The 26,735-nt window shown below is 44.8% G+C and overlaps 1 protein-coding gene across 1 annotated transcript in view; it reads right to left on the bottom strand.

The window, feature by feature from the left end:
• Nucleotides 1-26,735, bottom strand: part of EFCAB6 (EF-hand calcium binding domain 6) — a 213,855-nt gene that overhangs the window by 186,739 nt on the left and 381 nt on the right. Inside the window, exons 2-4 of the mRNA XM_055000612.1 lie at nucleotides 25,348-25,568; nucleotides 21,700-21,782; nucleotides 15,185-15,251 (exon numbers count right to left, since the gene is read on the bottom strand). Coding sequence (XP_054856587.1) covers nucleotides 15,185-15,251; nucleotides 21,700-21,782; nucleotides 25,348-25,568 — 371 coding nt within the window. The remainder of the gene's footprint in view (nucleotides 1-15,184; nucleotides 15,252-21,699; nucleotides 21,783-25,347; nucleotides 25,569-26,735) is intronic.

The following is a 26,735-nucleotide window of genomic DNA, read 5'->3' on the forward strand; positions in this document are numbered from 1 at the left end:
CTGACTGCAAAAAGAAAAGAAAAAGAAACCTGTAGCTGTATAATAGTGGTTAAGTGGTTGGAATGCAAGTCAAGTTCAACTCCTACTACTGCCATGAGCTCTGCAGGTGGCCTTGGGTAAGACATAATAAATAAATTGTTATGTAGGCCCCAGAAACCTAATTAAAGGATTCAATGTTTGGACCATCAGCAGAGTCTATTGTTTGGCATAGGAAGTGTGTTTATAGGTGGTTGGCTAGTGTGTGTGCAGGAATGAAAATAATAAAAGCATACACTTGCTTTATATTTAGAAAAGAAATAAGAGTTCTTTATTGCAGGTACTCCATTCTCTGATAGGAAAGAAGGAGAGACAGATCCTAACTACCTATCTAGTCTAAGGATGGACATGGATGGCAGGGCAAGGCCTGCATCCATGCTGCCAAGATGGAGGGAGGAGAAGGAGAGAGGTGTTGCCTGGAACAAAGACAGGAAGAGAAGAAGTGAGACGGAGGATGTCAGGAGGAGGAAATCTGGAGAATAGCAATCTACATATCAAAAGACAGACAGAGCTGTAAACAGAGTGCCCTGTCCTCTCTATCTTTCTAACTCTTTGGTATGTCCCCCTCTGAAACCTGAGAAGAGAGACAGCGCTGGATCCTCCTCTTCCAACAACCCCTCTTGCTGCCGCTCGGATCAGTCTATGAGATTTATCTTGTCTCGTAGATTCTGAAAGTGAAGTCTTGGTAGCGGCTTGGTTAGGGCATCAGCAATCATGTCTGTGGATGGACAGTAGATCATCTTCACGATGCCTTTCTGTTGTAGTTCTTTCACGAGGCGATACTTCATGTCAATGTGCTTGGTTCGCATGTGAACATCATCTCTCTGTAGGAGCTTGATACAAGTTTGGTTGAATTCAAAGATTGTTACAGGTTGAGAGATCTGTATTCCAAGTTCTACTACTACTACTACTACTACTACTACTACTACTACTATTACTACTACTACTACTACTACTATTATTATTATTATTATATTTCAATTTATAAACCGCCCATCCTCAGGGGCTCTGGGCAGTGAACAAGTTAAAATCAATAAAAACAAGAAAACAACAATTCTAAAATCAACATACAAAAAACAATAATGAAATAAATTAACCACATACATTAAGGTGCAATGATGGGGAGAACCCCCACCCCACCCCAAAGGTGGGAGGCAGACATGGCACCGCCCCCTTCAACCACCGAACGCCTGGTGGAACAGCTCTGTCTTGCAGGCCCGAAGGAATGATAATATGTCCCGCTGGACCTGGGTCTCCATTGACAGAGCGTTCCACCAGGCTGGGGCCAGGACTGAAAAGGCCCTGACCCTGGTTGAAGTGAGGAGGGCTTTCTTAGTAGTCTCTTTAGCCATGTTATCTCTTGGCAACATAGCCCAGCTGAGATGTATTCAGCTTCTGTTGAAGATTGAGTGACTGTGTTTTGCTTCTTCCTTGAGAAATTATGTCCACTGGTAGATAATCTGGTATTTAAATCTTCTCCATAGTTAGCATCTGTGTACAAGATTAATTCAGGTTTGCTGTTAGCTGGTAGCTTGAGCTTGAAAAGTGCTATACTTTTTAGGTATCTGACAAGTCTCTTGACTGCATTCCAGTCTTTGAAGGTTGGTGCTGAAGACTATCTGCATAGTAGACCCACTGCAGCACTTACGCCGGGTCTTGTTAGTGTACTAATGTAGAGTAGCTTGCCTATGGCAGCACGATACTTGTTGTCTGTTGGTAGCTTCTCAGTGTCATCTAGATCCTTTACATAGATTGGTTCCATAGGAGTAGCAACTGCATATGCATCTTCCATGTTCATGAAGGATATAAAGTCTTTGATCTTTTGTTCTTGGTTAATAAGGAAACTTCCATCTTGTTCTCTGTAAAGTTGCATGCCTAGTAGTGAGTGACGTTACCTAGCTGCTTGATCTCAACATGTTTGCTTAGATGTTGTACAACTTCTTTGCTGTCATCTGGATTTTCATAAGCCAGAATCAAGTCATCTACATAAATCAGAAGATAAATCCATTTGCCATTCTTCTGCTTGGCGTATAGGCAAAGGTCATTCTCACTTCTCTTGAATCCTGCTTGGATGGGTAGATCATGCACTTTTAAGTTCCAAACGCGAGCGGCGTGTTTTAAGTCCAAAGATGCTCTTCTGTAGTTTGCACACAAGGTGTTCTTGTCCTGCTTTCTCAAAGCCAGGGGGTTGGAGCATGTAGATATCCTCTTCTAGTTTGCCATGTAGAAATGCTGTCTTGACATGAAGATGTTTCACTTGCATGTTCTTGCTTGCAGCAACACTTAGTAGTGTCCTCACTGTAGTGTGTCCCACAACAGGTGCAAAAGTTTCCATCAAAATCCTCTCCATATTTCTGAGAGTAGCCTTTAGCAACTAGACTTGCTTTGTATCTTTGGACTGAGCCATGTTCATCATGCTTGACTTTGAAGACCCATTTGCAACCCACTGCTTTCCGCGTTGGAGGTAGCGGTGCGAGTTTCCATGTCTTGTTCTTGTGTAGAGCTTCAAGTTCTTCTTGTGTGGCTCTTCTCCATTTCTTAGCTTCCTCTGGTGGTAGCTGGGTAATTCATCCCATGAAGTAGGTCTGGGTATTTCCGCTGTTTCTGTGAGGTAGGACAGTCATGGGGCTGAAATACCTTTGGGTGAACATGTTGATCGTCTTGGTTCCACCTCTGCACTCTGTGCCTCTGGTCAGATGTCTCTGAACTCTGGACTTCTCATGGGCCAGGTGTCTCCAGTGGTGACGCATCTGGTACTATAGTTGCACTTGGTGTGCCAGTGATGTGTATCATAGAGTCTCCTGCTTCTTCATCTGAATCAGGATATGTGATGTGGCTGTTCTCTTCAGTGGAGGCCCCCCTCTCCAGGTGTAGCCTTCTCACTTTCGTTGAAGTATACAGCTCTGCTCACAATGGTTCTCCTGGTTTGTGGATCATAGATCATGTATCCTTTGCTTTGTGCAGAATATCCAACAAGAATTCCTAGTGAAGCTCTATCATGTAGTTTGCCTCTCTTCTCCTTTGGAATGTAGGAGTAGGCCTTGCTACCAAAGACTCGCAAGTGCTTTACACTTGGTACATAGCCGTGTCAAAGATCAAAAGGGGTAGCTTCAGTAGCTTTTGTTGGCAGTCTGTTCTGTGTATATGTGGCAGTCACGACTGCTTCTCCCAAAAACTGATTTGGTAGTTGAGCATCATGCAACATACATCTCACCATATCTAGCAGTGTCCTATTCTTCCTCTCTGCAACTCTGTTTTGCTCAGGAGTGTAGGCCACTGTGGTCTGGTATTCTATACCTTCCTGTCTCAGGAATTGCTGCATGGCATTAGACATTAATTCTGTGCCATTATCTGGGCTCACTTGGGGCTCAAATTAGCCCCAGACAAGTTGCAGGAATGCTCCTGCGACTGCTGCAATGATGTCACTTCTGGCAGTGACATCGTCGTGTTTCTTGGGAGCATGTGCTTGGCGCGTGTTCCTGGGGTGCCTGCTGTGGTGGGCAACCTCTAGGAGCTTGCCTCCTCCTGTCGACCACTGGTGGGTCAGCAGGCAAGGTGGCAAACCCCGAGTTTCCCCATCACCAGTGGGCACCTAGGAACCCTACAATATCTACTTCAATATAATCATTTTCAATCTTATGGTCAAGATTTTCATCAAAATCTTATTGTCCGGAGTCAGGTCTGGTGCGCAGCCTGGATTCTGCTTGGCTGTCACTGGGCCTGGACTTGGCCTGGACACCACCAGAGCTGACAGTACCCACCCCAGGGCCACAGAACCCACAAGTGGAGATGTGGCAGAAGGGGGCCTTACCTGCCAGAGACGGGGAGCTGATCCTGGCATTCGTCAGAGGGATCCCCCCTCCCCAACAGCAAGCAGGAGGCAGCAGTGACGCAGGCCAGTGCTGGCTTAGGTACTGCAGTGCCAGCCAGGAACAACCACCATCGGTCACCAGCATGGCTGGAAGTCCCAGAAGCCTTGAAGGGGATCCCTGCGGCTGGTGGTCTCATGACAAGGCCAAGCCAGGGAATGCTGGGGCCGGGCAGACGGTGGGCTACTACCCCAACCTCAGCTCAGAGGCAGCCAATGGAGCTTGAGGGGAGAATGACTGGCATCAGGTAGTGGCCAGGCCATCACAGAGGCCCTCAAGGAGGGATGGCACCAGGATGGGAACGTGAGATAGACACCCTTTAAAAGGGAGGTTTAGAAGGAAATAGCAGGCTCGGCTCTGCAGTTTGTGGGAGTCACTGCCTGGAGTAAGATGGAGGACAAGGTGGTATAACCCCTCCCTCTCCTCTTCCCATTCTGAGGCCTGAGGAGCTCCCCCTACCTTGGCTGAGGGCCAGCCAGCAGGACAAGAATTAGGAGAAGCCGAACACCTACAATCACAATTAGGTAACCTGACTGTAGTCAAGAAGCCAAAGTTCTATCCTTTTCAGGTGCAAATAGCAGCACAACCCTGATCTGAACAGGGAAATGATAGCATTATTCAGTATTAATGTTTTCCATAAAATAATTATAATATTTGGGGGGTATACCAATCTGTTCTGGAGCTCTCTTTTGCACCTTGAGTAATAATTAAATTTAATTTTTTTCTTGTCTTGTGTTAACTTTGGGATTTTTAAAGCTTTTGGTACTGAATTCAGTGAAGTACATACATACCTACAAAATTTTTGAGATTCACTCATGCCTGTTCGTATTGCACAACCAGATTTCCATTCCAAAATTTAAAAAAGGACAGTTATTACATAACTCTGGAGAATATTTAAAAGCCTATATATATATTTAGAAATATGTGTTGCTTTTAAAGAGAGAAAAATAGTTGCTGCTCTTCTTTTCTTAGGGTGACCTTCAACTAAAATTCTCTTAACGGCTTGCAAAGAGTATCTACTGGAGTTCCTTCTGGGAGCATTCCTTGGCAAAGCAGATATAGCAGCAACGGTCCAAAGGATGCCTTCTCTGCGCTTGGGAAGGCTTATGTTTATAATGATATTCATCACCATACTTAAGTAGAAAAGGAAAGACCCTACTACACTGTATGTACTGCAACATGAACGCTTCTGTCTAAAGCGTCAGGCCTGGCTAGGGGATTCTCTCAGACTCTCCACTTCATCCAACACAGTGGTATTTATTCAGATAAAACTCCCTAGAAGTGCACTGATACATAGAGATTGCCCAGAATGCTGAAAGACAGTCTTCCCCAAGAGGTTATACTCCAGTTCCCTTCCCCCAGTCCAAACAAGTCAGTTGAAGTCAGCAAAAGTCCTGCAAAAGATGCCCAGCCGAAGCTCCCACACACTACAAGCAGCACTGATAAGGTCTCTTAGCAAAGCATAGATTAGCAAAGCGGAGGCATAGTGAAGGAAGCTACACGACAGGAAGAAAGCCCATCATCTCCCCCCCGCCCCATTCACAGTCATGGCAGGCAGGCAGGCTGGCTTGCCTGCCTGACATAAAGTGCTCTCAAATCCACTCAAAGGGATTCAGACTTTTTTAAAAAAAACCTAAGTAAGTGAACAAGAAAAAATGTTCCTAATTAATAAACTTATCACTGCCTTGTTATCTCTAACACACTATTTCTGGAATATTCTGGACAAAAAAGTATTTCTTTTAAACTGCCACCATCAAGACTGAAAGACTCTTAACCACCCCACACAGACATATGCACACACAAAGAAAACCGAACCATGGAAGGGCGCAGCTGTGCATATATGAACTGCTATTCAGCACCAAATGATTGGAACAAAGTCTGTTACTTTTTGGCGCTGTATTCTCAGTAGCACAGTCTAACATGTCACTTTATATTGATTCCATCTGTTTGCACTCTGCAGAAGATTGGCTTCCTACAGCAAACATTTCCTATTTACCAGCTGGTAAAGACAAGCCAAAGCAGATAGGAAAGAATTGGATCATTTTAAGATGCTTATCAGCATAAAAGAAAAGAAAAATGAAAAGAGAAATTCTGGGGTGGATATGGAAGGTGAATAAGAAAACAGGTGTGATGATGGTACAATAAATAAATCTCCCCCCTCCCCCACCCCGTCTAGTCTATGTGGCCTTTAGGTGGACCACTGTAAGCCTAAAAATATGGAGGATTTCCTTAAATCTGAATGTGAAGTTAAATCTTGGTTCCTATCTGGTTCAGCTGGTGGTGCTCCTTTTTATACGATAGGAAAGTACACAGACACCACACAAAGGGAAGAATTACACAATTTTCAAACTTTCTGCCTTCATGGAGCTTTTCTACTTCAATGTACTCCTGCACATTTGCCACAGAACCCCTGCATGCTCCAATTGTACCTATTACAGATTTTTTAAAAAATATTTCAGGTGTCTTAAAATAATGTGTGAATGCACAGCTATTAGACTTTTTCAGGGCTGAACTCTTTCCCCAACATCTAAAAATCCTTTAAAAAACATCAAATGCCCCTAGCCTTCTGTGGAGGAGAATGTTGATACATTTTCAGTCTGGGTGATATGCGTGGAAAAGTGCAAATGTGAACATAGATTACCAGTGTATGGCCTTCCATCCTTCACATAACCACCTCTCCAGAAAACAAACATTATTGAATGTGTTTTCATTGCACATACTCTGAGATTAAATATTCCATTAAAAACTCTTAGAAAACTCTCAGGTCAACTTACTCCCCTGCTTCAGAAATGGCATTTGGCATAAGAAGACCAACTGTTCCAGGTATGCAAGTTCATCCTTGCTATCAGTTGAGAAACACTGAACAGAACGAATCTCTGAACGAATGAGTGAGTGAATGAGTAAGTGAGCGAGCAGGGCTTCCCAGAAATCAGATAATAATGGGGAGCATCCAATAATAAGTATATCTTGTGTATGGAAGATGCTCCCCCACCACACAAGGAACACTATCAAATGTAACATATGATCTAAGTTTTAGTCCTGCAGATTTCAATGGGAGGCCACTAGGTATAAACTTAACTTTAAAGTGCTTTACTTAGCTGGACTGTATTACAGGTTATTATCAATAGTTTTCATATGATTATCCATATAAGTAATCATTATCTCAAAAGTAGACATGAAAACATATACAAATTCATAACAATATGCAGGCCGCATAAAATTAGAAAATTGGGATGTCAGCATGAACAGTGGGGTAGAACAACATCCAGTTTTCTAGCTTCTGACACAGGGAAAACCTTTAGCATTCTGAAGCCCAGATAAAGCTCACCTTTTCAGTGAGAATTAGGCCAGAATAGCTGCTATACATAAAGCATATTATGTGGAACACTCTGTTATAGACCCCGTTGGGTGGAACGGGCTTCCTGAGGAGGTTCGCAAGGCAATCCTCTTCCACAACGCATTTACTTGCAGAGTTGTAAGGTTAGTTTAGTGATCCATGGATCAGTAGTTTTTATCTTTATGGTAGAATTATTAAAAATTACGTGCATCTGCATTTGCCAATAAAATCTGAGTTCTCTTGGAGAGTGGGACAGTTAGAAAATGCATTGTTATCAAGGAATCGCTGGAATCCCTGGGAAGTGAATTGAGCACTGTTGTCCGAGACAATGGCTTCTGGCAGGCCGTGGGCCACAAATAGATGCCTTAGCAAGCGGATGACCACTGCGGACATCGTGGTCGATAAGGGGATTACTTCCAGCCACTTTGAAAAGGAGTCCACTACGATGAGAAAAACTTGCCCCTGAAAAGGCCCGGCAAAGTTAATGTGGAGCCGCGAACAGGTGTGTGCGTTGTCTCCCATGGGTGTACTGGGGCCTGTGGCATGTCAGGGGAAGACTCCTGACAGGGCTGACAGGTCCGGACCCATCCTTCCACAGCTTGGTCCATTCCTGGCCACCACATGTAGCTGTGGGCCAGAGCCTTCATCTTGACAATCCCTGGATATCCCACATGAAGTGCCTCCAGTATGCGCTGACACAGCCTGGGTGGAACAACGACTCTGTTCCACCAGAGCAGGCATCCCTTGTGGAGTGATAACTCATGCTGGCAGGAGATGAAGGGCTGGAGCTTGATAGGCCACCCCCTCCATACCCAGGTGAGAACCCAAGAGAGTGTGGGGTCCTTGGCAGAGTGGGCTGCAATGTCCGCTGCACGGAGAGGTGGTTGGGGCAGGTCTTCCAGCTGCGTGACCTCATGAGCAGGAGCAAGGTCTATGGTTGGGCTCTGCAGTGGCAGGCGACTGAGGGCATCAGCATGTACCCAGGCTTTGCCCGGACGATAGAAATGTTTGTAATTGTAAGCAGACAGGAGAATTGACCAGCACAGCATTCTCAGGGACATGACCTGTGGGGGTCTGTCGATCTGGTGCGAAAAAGACTAGGAGCGGCTTGTGATCTGTGGCAATCTCGATGTGCCATCCATAGACAAAGTCATGGAACTTCTTGACACCAGTGACCAGAACAAGAGCATCTTTGTTGATCTGAGCGTAGTTCCGTTCTGCCCACGATAAGGTCCTGGAAAAGTAAGTGATAGGGGTCTCCCACCCCTCAGGCAGTCAGTGGTCCAAGACTGCGCCAATTCTGTAAGGTGAGGCATCACAGGCGAGCTCAAGCAGCTTGAGTTCGTCATAATGGGTGAGCACACCATCTGATGACAGGAGTTCCTTAACTGCGGAGAATGCCTGGTCATGCTTCCAACCCCAGACCCAGGGCGCTTTCTTCTCAAGTAGTCTATGCAGTTGCTTGGCTAGTGATGCTTTGTGTGGCAGGAAGGAGTGGTAGAAATTCAGGAGCCTGAGAAATGCTTGGAGTTCTTTCTTGGAGTGAGGTCCTGGTGCACTGCAGATGGCTTGCACTTTACTGGCTGTGGGCTGGATGCCGTCGGCATCAATCAGGAATCCCAGGAATTCTACATGAGCCATGCCAAACTGACACTTTTCCTTCTTAACCTTGAGTCCAGCATCCTGGAGGCAACGGAGTACCTGTTGCAAATTGCCGGCGAGTTCTGTAGAGGATGTTCCCATGATCAGGATGTCATCAAAGTACAGAATGACACCAGGGATGCCCTTGAGCAGTCGCTCCGTAAGTCCTTGAAAAATTCCAGGTGCCACACTGACCCTGAACTGGAGCTGCTTCACCTTGAACGTGCCTCAATGAGTCACGATGGTTTGTGCTTCCGTGGTGGCTTCATCTACTGGAAGCTGCTGAAAGGCTTTTGCCGGGTCAATCTTCACAAAGATCTTGCCTCCTGCTAGCGATGCCAGGAGATGACTCGCTACCGGCACCCGATAAGCATGCTATTGCAGTGCCTTATTTAGGGTGCACTTATAGTCTGCGCAGATGCATACTACCCCGTTGGCCTTGATGGGCGAGATGATAGAAGTCTCCCAACGGGTGTGTGACACAGTATCAAGGACCCCTTGTGCGACCAGCTGGTCCAGCTCCTCATCAATGAGTGGCTTGAGAGCAAAGGGAACACGTCGAGCTTTCAAATGGATTGGCAGCACTGTAGGATCCAGGTCAAAGGATACTGGTGGTCCAGTGAACTGCCCCAAAGAGCCATCAAATACAGTTGGGAATTCAGAGCAGATGGCCTTGACGTCCGATTGGCTGATATGTTTGACGCCAGAGATATAGATTCCCAATGCCTCAAACCAATCGAGTCCCAGCAAAGTTATGCGGTGCCCCTCAACGACAACCAGGTGGAGGGGACCACAAAAGTCTTTAAAACTGACTTTGAACTTGCCGACACCCACCACTGGAACCTGACGACCCTGGAAGTCCGTCAAGTGTAGGTCACATGGCTCGAGCTATTGGTCTGTTTTTCTGGGACACACTCGGTGGAGGGTGTCTGTCAAAATAATTGAGAGCGCTGACCTGGTGTCAACCTCCATCTTGCATGGTGTCCCTTCAATGTGCACCACTACCCTGATTTTCTCTCTGGTGGGTATTCGAATGTTCAGGACTGTGGTTTGGCTGGAACACTTGGTCATGTAGTGGCATTCTTTGGGCCAGAAAGAACCCCTTTGTTCCAGCCACTGTCGTTGCTGCATTTGCAGCAGAAAGGCTCTGCTCTTGGGTGCCCTGCATGCCCTTGCAATGTGCCCTCTCTTTTGGCAAGCCCAGCATTCGGTGTCATGGAATTTACATGACTTCCAGTTGTGGCATCATCCACAGCTGGCCCAGGGCAACCTGTTGGTGCATTACAATTCAGATCGCTTGGACGGTACCACTTGAATCCTGTTAACCTCGTCATCGTCCCCCAAATCGCTCTCGATGTTCTCATGGTGGACCGGTTCCACCTTTTTAGCTAGGGGAGGACTCCACGACTTGAGCACCTCTCTTGTCGACTGGTCAGCTGCTTCCACAGCTACTGCCTCCTTGAGGGCTTCTGTTAGTTCTAGGGATGGCAGTTCATGGCAAATAGAGCCCCAAACCCCTTACAGCAAGCACTCAATGGCCTTGGATGAAAAGGTTTCATTATAGAGATCCATTAAGTTCACAGGTACATCCAAAGTTGAGTAAGTTGGCAGGAATGGGGTTACAAACTTATGCACTTGGATATAAGGAGCATGATTCCCTCCTCCCCCTTGAGCAGTTAACAACTAGGCGCAAAAATCCCAAAGTCTCATGAGAAACACAATAGCTTTGTCTGGGCAGAGAAAGGTACAAGATTACAAGGAATTCAACTCCCTCTGTCTCTTGCGAAGAGTTACAGTATAGTACAAGGTCAACAAGCAGACTCCAGAGATAACAGGCTCAGCATTAGTACTTTCGCTTTCAGGCAGGCAAACGATGGCATAATTATTATGGTTACAATATATGAGCATGATATGAGAGCATACAGGTACACAGTGTGATTAAATCAATCCAGAGAGCAGAGAATATATGAATGGTATGGATAAATGGTATGCAGACATGACAGCTTTCTTGAACGTGAGTTCCTTCTTGGCAAATAGCCGTCGTTGCAGCTTTTCAGCCCGCAGACCACATACTAGTCGATCTCGGAGTGCAGTCTCTAGGTCAGTGAAGTTGCATTGTTGTGCTGCTGGCCGAAGAGCTGTAACAAAAATGGTCACCAACTCGCCCTGGGCTTGGTCCTGCTTGTAGAAAGCATGTCAGCTGGCAATCTCTGATGGCTGTGGCAAGAAGTGGTCTCGGAGTTGGTCTTTGATGATGTCGAATGCCGTAGCTTGGAGCTGAGCCAATACCACGAGTGCCCGGGCTATGTTAAAAGTGGACCACCCACAGACGCTGAAGAAGGTTGCTCTCTGGAGGTCCACATCAGTGACCTTATTCGCCTCAAGGTAGAACTCAAACCTCACGATGTATGACTCCCAGTCCTCAGAGGTTGAGTCAATAGGCTCAAAGTGGCCCTTGGCAGCTATAATTAACTGTTGGTGAACTGCAACAGGGCAGCTGTGTATTAGCTCTGGGTTGGCCGAGGCAACAAATCCCAGCAACAAGAGTGATTTAGCTCTTGACACCACGGGGCTGCCGACCTGCCTGGAGTGATTTAGCTCTTGGCATTGGAGGGCTGCCTACCTGCCTTAAATCCCATCCTCTTCCCCAGTATTATATATTGAGATTAACAGTTCTTTATTATAGTAAACATCTTTATTGGAAGCTCAAAGCAGACAGATAGCAGACAGGCTCAACAGTAACTAATTTATACTTGCAGAAACCACACCCACTTTAAACAAGAACCAATACAAGGCAAGCGGCTAGAATCCTTCATTTGCATAAACTATATACAAAGTAACTACTTGCAGCACAGTGATTGGACTACAAGGCAACAGTTACGATTGGCCGTTACTGGCACAAAAAGACCAATCGTCTTGTAGGCCTCAGGAGCCTTCTTAAGAAAGACGTAACAGTTAGCCTGGGGCTAGCGGGCAAATTGGATGCTTTATTTCTGTTGGGTAGCTAATGTATCAGGCTTGACTGGATTCACACCATGGCAAGTGCTATTAAATATAATTCCCACTTCCCTGAACCTGACAGAGTGCCCTCCCTCAAAGAACACGGCCAATCTTGGTCTAGAACAGGAAAAATGATGATTAGCATTTGGCTAGTATCGGTTGACATAAAAAGAATTATACAAATGGAAGTGAAGAATCAAGAATCCAGCTGCTGTTCTTAAGCTATTTTTAAATATTAGCAAGGGATTCCTCTTTTTTCAAATCAGCTTCAGTGCACAATTTCACCCACATCTCGGAAAAGGGCATAAAAATGTTTAAATACTAACTAAAAAACTGAAACGCTAAATTTTTTCCCTGCATCAACTTATGAGCTTTATTTCAGATTTTTGCAACAGAAAGATAGCTCAGCTGTTTTATTCTTATTAGCAGCATATCTTGCTAAGATGAAGAAATCAATGGCAGCAAGAATTATGTGCACGTGATGAACGACAGGCTTCACTGCACTGCGGAAAGACAGACTTAGAGGCAATCTGTCACGGCAGCTCTGCGATATATTAATGTCTCACTCATCCTAGGATGATGGATAGAGACACTGTTCAGGACAGCAAGGATCTGACACCTCTATAGATACATACGGATGTGCCAACACACACAGCCACTCAGGCTGGCACGGCCACCGTCCATCCATTCTGCTATATAGTTGGAAACAGCTGGAGAGTTGCAATGTCTCTGAAATACTTCCTAACCAGTATCAGGCATGGAGTGTTTTTTAACAATATTATTCATGGTCGAAATGCCTTTCAAGGCGCTGCGCATCTGACTCATACCCATTGTTAAGGATCCACAAACACAGCTCACAGTAGTGACCATAAACCCTCCCCAATGACCCCAGAGAGCCAGTTTGGTGTACTGGTTAAGAGCAGCAGGACTCTAATCTGGAGAGCCAGGTTTGATTCCCCACTCCCCCACTTGAAGCCAGCTGGGTGACCTTGGGTCAGTGACAGCTCTCTCGGAGCTCTCTCAGCCCCACCCGCCTCACAGGGTGATTGTTGTGGGGATAATAATGACATACTTTGTAAACTGCTCTGAGTGGGCATTAAGTTGTCCTGAAGGGCGGTATATAAATCAAATGTTGCTATTATTATTGTTGTTGTTGTTGTTATCACCGTCATCATTATCATTGATCTGGAGGAGTTAGCCGTGTTAGTCTGTAGTAGCAAAATCAAAAAGAGTCCAGTAGCACCTTTAAGACTAACCAATTTAGATGCATCTGACAAAGAGAACTGTGATTCTCGAAGGCTTATGCTACAGCAAAGTTGGTTAGACTTAAAGGTGCTACTGGACTCTTTTCAATCATTATTATTATTATCATTATTATTATTATCCCCGTCACACTATGACCAGGATCTTTCATGGCCAGTATCACCTCCCAGGAGCACTGATGGCATGAGTCCAGACTTGAGGGCCATTCACCTGGATGTGTTTCCAGAGCCAATGGGCATTTGAGCCTATGCAGGAGTGTCTCGTGGGGCAGGTCTTCCCAGGTATTCCAATATCTCGCTGTGGCTGGCCCACATTTGCTGGGGCTGCGCTCACAGGAGAGAGATTGTTCCTGGGCTGGCGTGACCAGAGTGGAGGCAACACCCAGGGGTGGAGCCCATGGCTGGAGCAGGCCTTAAAAGCTTTGTTACAGCACAATTAGGGGGCTAGGATCAAAGGAGGAGGAGGACTGGGCCACCAGGTGGCAGGACAGTGACGGGGGAACTCATGCTGCCGCTCCTTGAAATAAAGGCCAGGTGTTGAGTGAAAGCCGTGTCTCCCCTTATTCTTTGGGAAGATCTGTATGCCCATGACCAAGCCTGCTGTGAACCCTGATGTTGTTGGCTCCGTAAGGTCCGCCACCCTTGAAAACTGCCTCCAGGAAGGCCACACAGACCCCCTTCCTCAGCTCTCAGTAGGATGCACAGAATTTGGAAACAGCCACTTTGGTTAGGGTGGAGAGGGAAAGAGAGAGAGACTCTCCTCTCCCTACACACTCTAGGACTCTCAGAAGAACTTGGCAGAAGGAACAAGAGCATTTTCTCTCACTTTTCTGCAACGTTTTGTGACACACAGGGCCAAGCTTCAAGTGACGAGCTACACTTGAACGACAAGTGAACAGACTCACATATATTCCTCCCTGTTCACTGTAGTGATCGAGTGGAGTGCAAGTGGAGCACAAGTGAACAAGGAGGAATACACGTGAGTCTGTTCACTTGCCATTCAAGTGTAATTTGTCACTTGCAGCTTGGCCCCCAGAAGCAATGGAAATCTCTCACTGTTTCCAAAGGTCTCCAAAGCATGGCACAGAGGTAAATGAACATGGCCAATCTATCATTTCTACCAGGCGGTGGGGAGAGGTCAGAAGCAGCAAGAACACATTGTCTCCCCCTGTTCCAAAGCCTATTATGAAACAAGACCTCTCCCTTTCCCCAAGTTTGGACAAGGTTGCTGGCAACTGCAAATAATGAGTGCCAAGGAAACCCAGCCAGGTGAGCAGATCCCTGCCTAGATGATGATACTGGGTCCTTTCTAGTCTGTCGATTCTTGTCCTATAAGCCTCTCTCTCTTTATTATTACAGCACTTAGCCAGTACGTTAACCATAAAATTTAAGTGCACATTTTACAACCATTTGAAACATGAAGCATATAAGTATATACAATTTAAAAACATAATTTCCTAATATCTATCAAAATTTGTAAAAACCAGGAAGTCAGCATAGTTCTAAGCAAGCAACCGAAAATGGAGGCCTAGGCTCTAATGGGCTTTAACGACCAGAGCACAAAATTTCGCTATCTGGTGTAATGCAGTAAAATCTGAGTGTGACAGCAGTTTCTCTAATTTTTTCTTATCCGAATGTTCTGAGATACCATCCAGAAAGGGAATAATAAATCTCATACGTGCTTCCTTATAGAAAGGGCATCTCAGGAAAACATGTTCCTGGGTTTCAACCTCCCCAAGTATGCAAGGACATAGCCTCTTGTCCTGTAAGCTGAAAGGGGAAATTCATTGAGAAGAATCTAGTCTATATTAATTCAAAACACATACTATATTATGTTCATATCAAGAACATCAAAGCTGGATGTGATTGGAATTTTTATCAGCTTAGCAGAGGAACATCTTTTTAGTGAAGACACATACAAGCCATGTTAGATACTTTGCTTCTTGTCAGATACTTTCCTTTTGTATCTGTGCAATGTTATCATCGTGGTATCATAAAATATAACACTATCATTTTAGCACTGATGTACTATGCAGTACCTTCTCCCTTAAGAGGTATTCCAGCTGACTTAACGTCCTTGTCTGGCTGTCTCCAGTACTACTCCACCTAATAAACAAACAAACAAACACTACAAATAATGTTACTGATCAAAAAAACCTGCTGCCAAAATAAGCAAAAGATTGACAGGCTGCAGATAGAGGCGTGGCTGAAGGAGGTATACTAGTGGCCAAAATTGGGGAAACCTTTTGGAAAAAGTGCATTTTTGAGGTTTGATAGCTCGTAACACCACTTTTTTGGGAGCAATACCATAAAATCATGTATCAATGGAAAGATAATTTAATCAAGAATGTAATGCAACAAAGTTTGGTCAATTATCTGTATTCTATCAAATGTTATAGTCAAATAACCAGGAAAAGGAAACACAACTTGCTTAGGTTGATATGAAGTAGCTTTCCTTCATTTGGATGTAGCCAATGAGCATGAGTCTTTACAGAGCCAGTCAGGTGTCATCTTGTTTTGGCAATGAGCCAATCAGGTCATAGTAGGATTCAGCTATTGATGTCGTGTATTGGAGCTGAGAGGAGGTCATTTGTCAGTGTGTTATGTGATTGCTATCAAGTGGGTTTGTTTGTTTTGTGTTCTTTCATTTAGTGAGCTTGTAAAACATAATAAAATTAAAGAAATAGCACAAAGAGTTGACTGGTCACGCAGAAAGCGATGTAAAATAGTACTATTAAGTGAACAAGGCTACAGTTATGAAGAAATTAGAAGAAAAATTGGTGGAAACTTAACCAAAGGTGGCATTTCTAATTTTTTGAAGAGGTATAAGGCAACTCAGTCACTATAAAACTAGACTGGTAAAGGCAGGAAAAGGTGCACACAAGCAAGGGATGATAGAAGAATTGAGAGACTGAGTCTAGGCGACAGAAGAAAATCATACAGAATGAAATGGCGCTATCATACAGAACAAAAATCATACAGAACGAAATGGCGCAATTCAATGTGAAGTTGAGTGCAAGGACTGTTTAGCGCAGACTGGAGGAATTTGGTCTTAATGCTAGAATTCCACAAAAAAACCCCATTGTTATCTCTCAAACAAAGGTTGAAAAGATTAAACTGGGCTAAAACCCATGTTAATTAGACAGCGGAACAATGGGACAGTGTTATTTGGAATGATGAGACCAAAATCTCCATTTGATAGTGATGGCATAAAATACGTGAGAAGAAGAATCGGAGAAGATTTGCATCCTGATTGCATTACGCCTGCCGTGAAACACCCAGTTAGTGTTATGATATGGGGTTGTATGACATCAAAAGGTGTGGACAGAATTTGCATGATAAATGGCAATATAAATGCCCAAAAATACATAAATGAAATACTTGAGCCCAAACTGAAGCCTTCCACACGTGATCTTTTCCAGGATAATGAAGCATTTATATTTCAACAAGATTCAGCTCCATGCCATGTTGCTGCTGTGTGCAAAAGGTGGTTTCAAGATAATCATATTCCACTGTTGGAATGGCCTGGGAATAGCCCAGACCTTAACCCCATCGAAAATCTATAGAGCCGACTAAAGAAACTGGTTAGTGAGAAGCAACCCAGCAATAAACCACAATTAATAGACGCAAAAACTCAATCATGGTTTCACATTATAACCGCTGCAGAACTAAAAAACTTGGTTCACTGCATGGGAAGGCGTTGTAAGGCCGGAATTAAAGCAAAAGGCTACCCAACTAAGTATTAACTGACATGGTGAGAATTGTTGTATAACTCATTTTTTAAATGTGTTTCAATTTTCTTCTTTATAACTACTGTTCTAAAAAAATTCCTTCATAAAAGTTATTGCATTACATTCTTGATTAAATTATCTTTCCATTGATACATAATTTTATGGTATTACTCCCCCAAAAAGTGGTGTTATGAGCCATCAAACCTCAAAAATACATTTTTTCCAAAAGGTTTCCACAATTTTGGCCACTAGTGTATATGCAACGGAGGAAATGAGCTCTGAGTCTCAAAAGCTGATGTTAGAATGAAATTCATTAGCCTTAAATCCAGAGGAGTTAGCCGTGTTAGTCTGTAGTAGCAAAATCAAAAAGAGTCCAGTAGCACCTTTAAGACTAACCAACTTTATTGTAGCATAAGCTTTCGAGAATCACAGCTCTCTTCGTCAGATGCATGGAGGGCCCTCTTTTTGATTAGCCTTAAAGGTATCACTAGATTTCTGTTTCACTTTGCTACAGAAGACCAACACGGCTACCTTTTTGGAACTAGAATTCTTTGAGTCACCAAGCAGATAGAAAGGTGAGACCTTGTAGAAACTTAGATTTTGGTGGGTAGCCATATCACTTTGCATAGAACAGCAGGACTTTGACTCCAGTGTCCCCTTAGAGACCTAAGAGGAATGTAAGCTTTTGAGAGTCAGAGTTCCCTTCTTCAGATATGAAGTAATCTGAGGAAGTGAGCTCTGATTCCTAAAAGCATATTCCCTGAAAGTCATGTTGGTCTCTATGATGCCACCGGACTCAGATCCTCCTGTAGAAACTGGTATACGTGGGACTCCTGGAAAGCATCTGACCAAGTGCTGCAGCAAAAGGTTTCTGAGTAAAATTAATTGTTTTGAGATACAAGGACAATGCAGTAACTTTTTCTTAAAGAAGAGGAAACATGGTGAGGGAATAAGTGAGTATTTTTCACAGTGGAGGAAGATGAGGCACTGTGTTTCCTAAGGCTTTGCTTGGGGCTTGGGCTGTCTAATTTATTCGTAAATGACCTGGAATGGGCGGGGGGTGGGGTGAACAGCAAGGAAACCATTTGTAGATGGAACCAAATTGTTCAGTATTAGGAAAACACAAGGGGGGTTGTGAAGAGCTCTAGAAGTACTTCTCTAAATAGGGTGAAGGGGGTCAAAATCTCTGATGAAAACCAAGTACAGACAAAGGGATGCACACTGAGCAAAAAAACCATCTCACATATACGCTGATGGGGTCTGGACTGAAGCTGCCAGACTTTGTTGTGGGGCTGAAGCACTTACTGAAAACTTTGACAAAGGCTGCATTCATAACAGGTTGGAAAATGCATTCTGAATGCACTTTAGCAATTGTTTCCAATTTTTGCTAACGTGCATTACCCAACATGTGTTAAAGCAGCCAAAGTGCACACATTCCATACCAGGGAAGAGGACTGAGAATAAAACTGCCTGCATAATAATGTGTGTATACACATCCCTGGTGTGCCCGCATTCGCAATACTATGTACAATTCTAGGTGCTGCACTGGAAAAACGTTATTGAAGAGATGGGGAAAGTACAGAAAAGGACAACCAAAATGATCACAGGATTGGAGAGATTGCTCTGTGACTCAAAGCTTAAGTATCTGGACCTTCTTATTTTAGAAAAAGAGAAACTGAGGGGCAACAAATAAAGATCTACAAAATTATGCATGGTATAGAGACAGAGGACGACTTAATTCAGGTCACCCTATGAAACTGTTTGGCAGTAGATTCAAGACAGACAAAAATAAGTACTACACTTGTGGAACTCACTGCCACAAGATATGTGAAGCCACAGACTTGGATGATGATGATGATGATGATGATGATGATGATGATGATGATGATGATGATGATGATGATGATATGTTTATTGCTTTTCCGGCCAAAGCCATAAGCCATACAAACGCCAACAAAATATGAAAGACTTGGATATAAAAAGAGCTTGGACAGATTTCTGGAGCATAGTCCCATTGCTGATGATGGTCAAAGGAGCCTTCCAGGTCCAGAGGCCCAACCGTCAAACATTGGGGAACATACACTGAGGGCCAAGCTACAAGTGACGAATGACACTGAATGGCAAGCAAACAGAGAACCAAGCTGCAAGTGACGAATGACATTTGCCTGGCAAGTGAACAGACTCACGTATATTCCTCCCTGTTCACTTGCCATTCACTTGCTCTCCACTTGATCAAGTGGAGCGCAAGTGAATGGCAAGTGAACAGGGAGGAATATACGTGAGTCTGTTCACTTGCCAGGCAAGTGTCATTCGTCACTTGCAGCTTGGCTCAGTCTCACGTGTATTCCTCCCTGTTCACTTGCACTCCACTTGAACATGTGAATCTGTTTGCTTGCTGTTCAAGTGTCATTCATCTCATAGAGATCAAGTGGAGCGCAAGTGGAGCGCAAGTGAACAGGGAGGAATACACGTGAGTCTGTCCGCTTGCTGTTCAAGTGTCATTCGTCACTTGTAGCTTGGCTCATAGAGATCAAGTGGAGCGCAAGTGGAGTGCAAGTGAACAGGGAGGAATACACATGAGTCTGTCCGCTTGCTGTTCAAGTGTCATTCGTCACTTGTAGCTTGGCTCATAGAGATCAAGTGGAGCGCAAGTGGAGTGCAAGTGAACAGGGAGGAATACACGTGAGTCTGTCCGCTTGCTGTTCAAGTGTCATTCGTCACTTGTAGCTTGGCTCATAGAGATCAAGTGGAGCGCAAGTGGAGTGCAAGTGAACAGGGAGGAATACACGTGAGTCTGTCCGCTTGCTGTTCAAGTGTCATTCGTCACTTGTAGCTTGGCTCATAGAGATCAAGTGGAGCGCAAGTGGAGCGCAAGTGAACAGGGAGGAATACACGTGAGTCTGTCCGCTTGCTGTTCAAGTGTCATTCGTCACTTGTAGCTTGGCTCATAGAGATCAAGTGGAGCGCAAGTGGAGCGCAAGTGAACAGGGAGGAATACACGTGAGTCTGTCCGCTTGCTGTTCAAGTGTCATTCATCACTGATAGCTTGGCCCCACATGAGCACCATTGCCTGCAAGCCTTGCTTGTGGGCTTGCCTGTGGCTTCTGACTTGCCACTGATGGAAACAGGATGCTGGGCTAGAGGGACCCTTGGTCTGATCCAACAGGGCTGTTCTTGTTCTCAGTGCCTCCCTCACCCCCCACTCCCATCCCATTTTTAAACCACACTGCTCTGGTCCTCCAGGGCACTTCTTACTTTCTGCTCACTGGCACACCTGAACACATCCTTTGATCAGTTCTCCTTCACAGTGGAAGAGGGAAGAGAGGCTTCAGTTACAAGGCTTCTTTGGGCTGTAATATCTGCTCATCAGGGCTCATTTCGAGGGGGAACGCGCAGGAACACAGTTCCAGCAGTTCCTCAAAGAGGTCACACGTCAGGTGTCCCCGTCCACCTGACTCGGCCATTTTGGGCCCGTTTCAGCCTGGATTGGGGCCGAAACGGCCCTAATTGGGCTTCTGACCAGTGGTGGATCACTCTCCCACTCTGCAGTGGCCCGATCCTGACCATTTGGGGCCCCTTTTCGGCCATTTTCAGCCCCTTTTTGCTATTTTGGGCCCAATTTTGGCCCTGAATGGCCAGGATTGGGTCCAAAACAGCCAGGATAGGTGATGTCAGCGGGTGTGGCATATGCAAATCAGTTATGCTAATGACACACTTCCAGTAATGTCAAGGGGCGTGCTGATGAGTTATGCTAATGAGTTATGCTAATAAGTCCCTCCAGCTCTTTTGCTATGAAATGACCCCTGCTGCTCATTAATTTTTAAAAATTCCCGTTAACTAATTTTGTATGTACAAATATGAGCATTTGAAAAAGAAAAGGGAGAGGGGGAGGGATACTTAAAGGTTCCCACCATTCTTCTCCAGAATGAATGCTGACTGGAAAATCAGGAACTTAAAAAAAAACACCCTGGGGTAACAGCAGAAGCTGAAGGGACAGTAGTCTTTGAACATCCTGATACCAGTTTGAAAATCTAGGCATGAATGGCTAGCCCTGCATTTGTGTTTAAGTGAAGAAAGACTGGTACAGATGAGGCCTGAAAAGAGACATAAAAAAATGGAATGCGACAGGGCAGACTATGTCATATAGATGGGCTGTAAAAACTGAGTTAATGAATCACAGCCACTGCAGATGACATGACTGGTGCAGAACCAGCCAGAGTCAGCTATGCTGGAACTTGGGAAGTGGTGATCTGCTCCGCCTATTAACATGATTGTCCAGCAGGGGACGGAGTCACCACAACGGCTCTGAAAGGCAATTCATGTAGAATCACTCACTACTACAAAAGGCAGCAGCGGCCAGTAGCTTAAGCCTCACGTACTGCTGCTTGAGAACGAGGTTGGAGAATCCTAGTGCTGAGGTGGAAAATTCGAACAAGTGAAAAAAAGATTACTAACTGCCCAACTACAGGCAGGGAAATGCACACAGCAGTACCAGTACACGGGTTAGGCAGAACTAGGCAGGCACTGCAAAAAGGGCACTCCAGGGAGAATGTGGAGGGCTTAACACAGAGTGCCATTTTCAACAGCAGTCCCATGTTCTTTGCAATGTGAGTCATTTTGCTTTTGCAAATCTCAGAACGTCCCCTCTCATTCAACACTTCACATGTATAGACAGAAAATTAGCATCGGACAATTCTAGCCATTGTTAATGTAATGTTTTGGGGCCAGGAAGAAAACTGATTCCTTTTGTTGAGCCATTACATAATAGACTACTAGGAAATAAAATTTAAGAAAATCGGCATCACATAGGAAGATATTCTTACTTTGTGCAAAGACTCCTGGTGGGCTTAGCAAATCTTGACAAGAACTCAAAATAAGGAACAGTAACTTTGCTTGTGCCTGGAACCTGTTTCAACACAAAGAATGTTAACGTCTTCTGTGTTCCAGCTCCTTTTCCCTCTTTACGACTCTACCAAATGCATCAGAAGCTTTCAACAAACGGCCCGTGACCTCCCATCAAAACAGCCCCGTCTCTTCCCCCCTCAAGTGCCCTGGTCTTATGCTGGCTCAGACTATAAAGGTCAAGGCCAACACTTGCAAGTGCAGGGATTGGTGGTCCAGGTTTTGAGCTGCGGGTCCTGGTGAGCTGTGACTGCAGAAGCCGTGGCTCCAGCTGAAAACTTCAGGGCCTCCAGACTGGCGTCTGAAATGAAGCAGACTGCTCTCTTTAGTCTGTGGAGGGAAGCTCATTACAAGACAAAGAACACACACAGCCAAAGAACTTACACATCACAACAACCCGTAATAAAGCAGCAAGTTAAAGACAAAAAAATTTAACAGTGAAATAAGTAACCAGCTAGGCTGGCCACTGTTGTCCATCATGAATACATGGAGGAGGTCAAGCAGCTGCTCAGCTTTAATAACAATAACAACAACAACAACATTCAACTTATGTACTGCCCTTCAGGACAACTTAATGGCCACTCAGAGCAGTTTACAAAGTATGTTGTTATTATCCACAACAACAAACATCCTGTGAGGTGGGTGGGGCTGAGAGGGCTCTGAGAAGCTATGACTGACCCAAGGTCACCCAGCTGGCTTCAAGTGGAGGAGTGGGGAATCAAACCCGGCTCTCCAGATTAGAGTCCCGCTGCTCTTAACCACTACACCAAACTGGCTTTTTAGGGACTGAGAGCTTGAGCGTTTTATGGGCTTTACAGACAAGCGAGGGGAATTCTTCCACTGAAAAGTAGCCATTGAGAATGTTGCACCTGGGGGGGGGGTCATCTGACAATTCCCCCTCCTTCCAGTCTGAGTCCTGGTCTGAGTTCCTGGAGCAAAAGGTGAAGGAGGGTGACTGGCGTGGGGGATAAGTGCTTACTAGCAGCCCTTGAGAGGCCAGCTAGGCTAGAGACGAGTAGTTTCGAATCTCTTTGGAGAGCCTGCTTGGGAGAGCCACATGAGGAAAAGGAGCAACCTGAGAGCTAAAAGAGAAAGAAAAGTCACAGAACTCTCCAGGAACCATGCACCCTCAGGGAGACAGGGAGAAAAAACCCGAAGAAGATGGAAAAGAGCAACCTACTTCCTGCCTCCAGGGATCAAGGGAAAGAGAGCACCCAAACGTCTCAGCGTATCCTCCTCTCTTTAACTGGAAATCCTTGGTTTGCCTTCTGGAAATCTGCAAAAGCTGATTTATTATGGAGGGCGTTGTGAGCCAAAAGCAAATGTATCTGTTTCTTGATGTGCTGTTGATTTGTTACTGTGCTGTCAACTTTTATTCCTGGTTTTACTGTTATATTTTTGTTTTTAACTTGCTGTTTTATGACTGATCATTCTGACGTGATATCAGAGGCTTTTTTTTTGGTTGTGTATAACTTTGCATTGTAATTATTTGTGTTTTTAAGCTTTTAATCAGAAACCCCCGTTGTGTTTTTCTGCCACAATTTAGGAGAGTGTGCTTGCTGAACCCACATCTTTTGTTATTGATCAGGAGATAAGAGATTCAGAGCCAAGCTACAAGGGACGAATGCCACTTGCCTGGCCAGTGAACAGACTCACCTGTATTCCTCCCTGTTCACTTGCGCTCCACTTGCCCTTCACTTGCTCTCCATTCAAGTGAACAGGGAGGAATACAGGCGAGTCTGTTCACTGGCCAGGCAAGTGGCATTCGTCGCTTGTAGCTTGGCTCAAAGGCTCATTCCAGTCCAGGGTCAATTAGGTTCAATTACTCTGTTGCTCACCCCTAAGCTCTCAGGGATGCCTCTGAGCTTAGAGTTCTCCTCCACTCTGCAGTCATTCCACTGAGTCACCAGGCTCAATTCAAGGTGTTGGCTATCACATACAAAGCTCTTCATGGCCCATGCAGTTATGCTGGACCGCTTGTCTCCCTGTTGTCTACCACAGCAGCTTTGCTCATCTGAACAGGGCCTTCTGCATGTGCCTCCTTGCACACAGACAAAATCAACAGCTGCCTGTACACATGCATTCTCTGTGGCAGCCCCCACCTTATGGAACAGCCTACCCAAAGAAGTTAGCAAAGCTCCCACTTTCCTTGCTTTCCACAAACTATGAAATACTGTATTGTTCAAGAGAGCTTTTTACTCAGGTAGGAGAGGCTATACGGGAAGGAAGTGGTCTCAAAGAGATGCATGAGTAAAGAGACAGGGACAATAGACTTTACTATTATGTGCTATTATGTACTACCGGCTGCTTTAAGTATGATCCTACTGAGCAGTTCTATATTGTTTAATATGTCAGTCTTAGAACTGCTTATGCTCTGTGTCAGCATTTCTTCAACTCTGTGCTGGATTTCTGCTCTTTGCACATTTGCAATTCTATATTGTTTATTTACATTGTTTATTGAAATGCCTTGAAATCGATTGTACTAACTCACGTTGTGTCATCTGCCTTCAGTCTTACTGAGAAAGGCAGGTTATAAATAATGTAAATTAAACAATTCATTAAAATATGTGCCTGCACTGCACACTGTTCCACCCCTGCATCAGGGTGGAGGGCTTCCTCTGGACTCTGACCTGAGCTGTGCCTTGTTTCTGCCCTCCTCTCTGCTCAGCCACCTGCCTTTCTCTCTCTGCTAAGCATGGCAGGGTGGAAACTGCACCATACTGAACCCTTGCAGAACTGCACAAGCACAGCCATCTTAAATGTTATTTTTGAGGAAGGGCAGGCTAAAAATCCCCCAAATAATTGCAAGTGGTAGACATCATCTTAAAAGAAGATTTTTCCTTTCACACGTGAAAAAGGATTCTTCTCCTCAGAAGACGCCTGCTGTGGCACATCATGCATCTACTCGCTAAGAATTTTTTTTGTTCAGAGCTAGTAGTTATTTGTATTCAGGGCTTTTTTTCTGGAAAAAGCGGTGGTGGAACTCAGTGGGTCGACCTCGGTGAAAATGGTCACATGGCTGGTGGCCCCGCCCCCTGATCTCCAGGCAGAGGGGAGTTTAGATTGCCCTCCACGCCACCGAGCAGTGCGGAGGGCAATCTAAACTCCCCTCTGTCTGGAGATCAGGGGGCGGGGCCACCAGCCATGTGACCATTTTCAAGAGGTTCCGGAACTCTGTTCTGCCACGTTCCAGCTGAAAAAAAAACCCTGTTCGTATTTAATGTCAGTCCTGTGTTCTGCTTCGGTATTTTTTCTACTCTGTAATGGATTCTTGCCGATACTATGTCTTTTAAACTTGTATCTATTTATCCTATGGCATTGTTTATGGAAATGTCCTTGATACTGTATTGAAATGTACTGATTGTACTAATCTCATACTGTGTAATCCACCTTGAGTCTCAGTGAGAAAAGTGGACTATAAAGGACATAAATAAATAAAATATGCAAATGTATGCATATTAAACATTAATCAGTCAATCAGTTCTTCCATGACTATTCAACTAAGTATTCCTTAACTGGCTGTAATTGTAAGTGTCAAAAAAAGAAAGCTTATATACCAGAAAACACACCTTTGCTAGGACAGCCTCGAACTGTTCTTGTGTTAAGGGGAAGATGAATGTTTCAATCACTCTTCTAAATTCACCCCTGGTGACTTTTAGGGTCTGGTCAATGTCAACCGTCTGAAATGCTTTTTTAAGTTCATCTTCTTTCGCAGCAGTCTTCTGAAGCAAAATCTTCTCAATATCCTCTGAGGACAATGTTGGATCAGGGACAGAGCTGACAGATGCAGCTATAAAACATATTTTAATGTTTAGCACCTTCTTACGCTTGAAATAAATCAGATCTATTTTTAGAGAACCAGGTACAGGCTCTGTCACACCATTTCCCCAAGTTAGAAATCTTTCAGGATTCAAAGTAGACTCAGCAAGACTGGCACATCTCCGGAACTCGAGTCTTCAACAGTGGTCAGCCCCTGGTAAGTTTACAAGCAGGGTATGAAAGTAAAAGCCTCCACCTATACAGGCCTCAGTATATGATATTCAGAATTATTCTTCCACTGAACACAGGGTTGGATCCAGACTAAACTGGTGATTTTCACCAATTCCCCCCTCCCGCTGCAGATGCCCACCCACTATGTCATTCTTCGGGGGCCCCGTATCCCTCAGGAGCTGCAGCATCTTGTGGCTGAGGAGAGGAGGTGGCAAGTTCATTCCACCGGCAGAACATTTAGTCTGCATCCAACCCCGAGGGGTTCCATTTAGACAGATTCTACAAACAAGTACTGGCCACGGTCTTTTCCATGAGCAGAGACAGAACTCTACATTTCTTCCACAATAAGGCTAAAAATGTACGTACACTTACTTGGGAGCAGGATCCGCTGACTAGAATGAGACTTCCTTCTCAGTAGACACGCTTAGGATTGTGCTACAGCTCTTGACCTTGTAATTCGCAGCTCAACTTGTAAATTTCCTAACCACTAACTACTACAGCCTTCAATGGGTGCTCCTGAAGACACAAAGTTCTTCTAATGGTCCACCATTTCTTGGATTGCCAGTTGGTTTGGAGGGGGGGGAAATCATGTCCCTTTAACAAAGGCTTAATGTGTGGGAATGGGCCACTGAAGCTTTTCATGGCATAGAAGTAAACATCATTGCTTGGTTAATAACATCCCATTAAGCCTCTATTAAAAGGACAGCAGTAGTTAAACAGTGCCTGGAGATGCTAACTGCTCCTCACCATTCACCATGCTCCCAGCAAGAAAACGAACCCAGCTCCCACTGACACACGTTCACTCCCCTCGGTCCCCTTCCCACCACCTACCGTCCCAGCAGCTGGCAGGTCGGAGGCTGGCCTGGACCACCCCACAATTTATTTTTAACAATTCTACACTACAGTTTTTTTAACCATGAAAAATCACCATTGAGCTCAATTAGGCATCTCACACAAGTTATTCTAG

Source organism: Eublepharis macularius, chromosome 16 (assembly GCF_028583425.1).
Source record: "Eublepharis macularius isolate TG4126 chromosome 16, MPM_Emac_v1.0, whole genome shotgun sequence".
In the NCBI taxonomy this organism is placed as follows: domain Eukaryota; kingdom Metazoa; phylum Chordata; class Lepidosauria; order Squamata; family Eublepharidae; genus Eublepharis; species Eublepharis macularius.